Here is a 2,088-nt window from a genome sequence, read left to right on the forward strand (position 1 = left end):
AGAGAGGGAGGGGCATCAGAGAGAGGGGGAGGGGCATCAGAGAGAGGGGAGGGGCATCAGAGAGGAGGAGGGGCATCAGAGAGGAGGAGGGGCATCAGAGAGAGGGCCATGCGGTCCCTGTAGAGGACCTGGGGTCCACCCATAACACTCTGACCAGGAGTCTCAGGAGCGCCTGTAAACTCTATCTCCAGTCCGACACCCTCTTCTGAACTCTGTGCACGTGCAGACAGACACAAATATTCAAAAAAAGAAAAAAAATCCAGGGGAGGTGAGGGGCTTAGGGTCAAAGGTTGAGAGAGTCTGAATGGAGTGAGGGGATCTAGGGGACAAAGGACAGGGTGTCATGGATCCATTGGGACAAGGAGCTCAAAGGTCAGAATCTGGATTTCTTCCCCCCAGTGCTTCATCCCTGGAATATAGTTCCTCGTGTCCTGGTGACTTCATCACCACTTCCTAACTGCAGTCTAGCCCGCAGCAAATCTTAAGTATCCGTGTCCTCGGACGACCTTAGGCGAACCGTGAAAGGGTCGCTCGACTCCAAAGAGGACCACGGGTTGAAAACCGCCAGCCCAATGCCACTGACCAACAAGGTTAGCCCAGAAGAGGGAGAGGAGGCTGGCTAGGGTCCTGGCTAAGGAGGCTGAGGCTGGGTCAAATCAAACTCAAGGGCCAAGTGGCTCAAAGAATGTTTGCTTTCCACGTGAGCAGGGCTCTGGATTCGGTGCCCAGCACATTATGACAGAGAGACACACACAGAGAATTACAGCAAATCCGATTCAAGCCAAATCAAGAGGTGGAAGGGGGTCAAGGATTGGGGTGCAACTGAGGTAGACTCAGAAGAGCAGGTGGATGCAGAGGACACCGGGTCACCTTGTCATAAGGGATCTGCAGCAGGTCCAGCATGACCTTGTGGGCGTCCATGTTCTTCAGCAGCCTCTGTTGCTTCTTCCGCATCTGCTCGCCAACCCCACACATCTTGTTCAGCCTCTCCAGGATCTGCAGGGGAGAGGGCACAGATGGGAGCTCACGCCGCCTCCTTCTCAGGGTCCCCTCAGCATCTCTCTCCTGGCCGGCTGCAGCCACACCCATATCCCACTGGGACTGGAGAGAGGACGGGGTACTCTTGGCTGACTGCTGCGGCTGCTGCTGAATCCAGCCATCCTGGCAAACCAGCGAAGGCCTAAAATCCCATCCCGCCCATAAAATGGAAAGCAACATGGCCGTAAAGTGGAATCTCATTAAACTCCGTCAGCTTTAAAATAACTCTGTCGGGGCCTCAGTGGGGCTGTTGGGAAAGCATGCCAGAAAACTGGGAGATGCCTGGCTATAGAGCCCAGAGGGAGGAGACATGGAGAGGCCGGGGCCAGTCAGGTCCAAGGCAGCTGCAGGACACTTCCTCACCCCCACCCACCCACCCCACCTCTTGTCACTCACGCCTTTGACAATCTGGTAGTTCTCGCTGCTCTTCTCCCCGTGTGGCTGCGGAAATCCCTCCTCATCCGAGGGCCGCTGAGGACGCAGAAGGACAGGGTCATCCAGATAACCATGACCCGGGCCACCCCGCTTGGCTCCCCGAAGCCGGGCTCACCTCCTTCTTATCCTTGGTGGTGCCTGCCTCCCCCTCCTCGCCCTTGACGCTGCCCTTCTTGTCCACCCACAGCTCCGACTTCTCCACCATCGTCCGCAGTCGGTCCAGTTCTGACTTGATCACCTTGTAGTTCTCCACATCCTGGGCTGAGATGAGCAGCTGGACCTGCTCACGGAAGGCGTACCAGGCTCGTCAGGGGCACACATCCCCAGATCTGTAGTCATTTGGGGAACGGCAGTGCCCTCCCTAGACCAGAACCCTCACCCAAGTATCACTCACTACTTACAGCCCCTTCCTTCAGGAAGCCCTCCCTGTACTCCAGCCCTGAGCTAACATGCCATCCAGCTGCAGTCTCAGATTCATGGCACACTCTGCCGCCTGACTGGTCCACTCAGATGCCATACAGGCAGGAAAAACATGGGAGGGACACTGGACCCTGAGTGAAGGAAGGACCTGAACTCTTAAGGAGTAGAGCCTATTTGTAGTACTTCCTCCCTCTC

General features: G+C 56.4%; 1 protein-coding gene across 2 annotated transcripts in view; it reads right to left on the minus strand.

Moving 5' to 3' along the window:
* Itpr3 (inositol 1,4,5-trisphosphate receptor type 3) overlaps window positions 1-2,088 on the minus strand; it is a 69,323-nt gene that overhangs the window by 18,783 nt on the left and 48,452 nt on the right. For both annotated transcript variants that reach the window (XM_031348787.1, XM_031348786.1), the window contains exons 26-28: window positions 1,589-1,753; window positions 1,435-1,509; window positions 871-996 (exon numbers count right to left, since the gene is read on the minus strand). In XM_031348787.1, coding sequence (XP_031204647.1) covers window positions 871-996; window positions 1,435-1,509; window positions 1,589-1,753 — 366 coding nt within the window. The remainder of the gene's footprint in view (window positions 1-870; window positions 997-1,434; window positions 1,510-1,588; window positions 1,754-2,088) is intronic.

The sequence above is a fragment of the Mastomys coucha genome, unplaced genomic scaffold (assembly GCF_008632895.1).
Source record: "Mastomys coucha isolate ucsf_1 unplaced genomic scaffold, UCSF_Mcou_1 pScaffold3, whole genome shotgun sequence".
Lineage (NCBI taxonomy): Eukaryota > Metazoa > Chordata > Mammalia > Rodentia > Muridae > Mastomys > Mastomys coucha.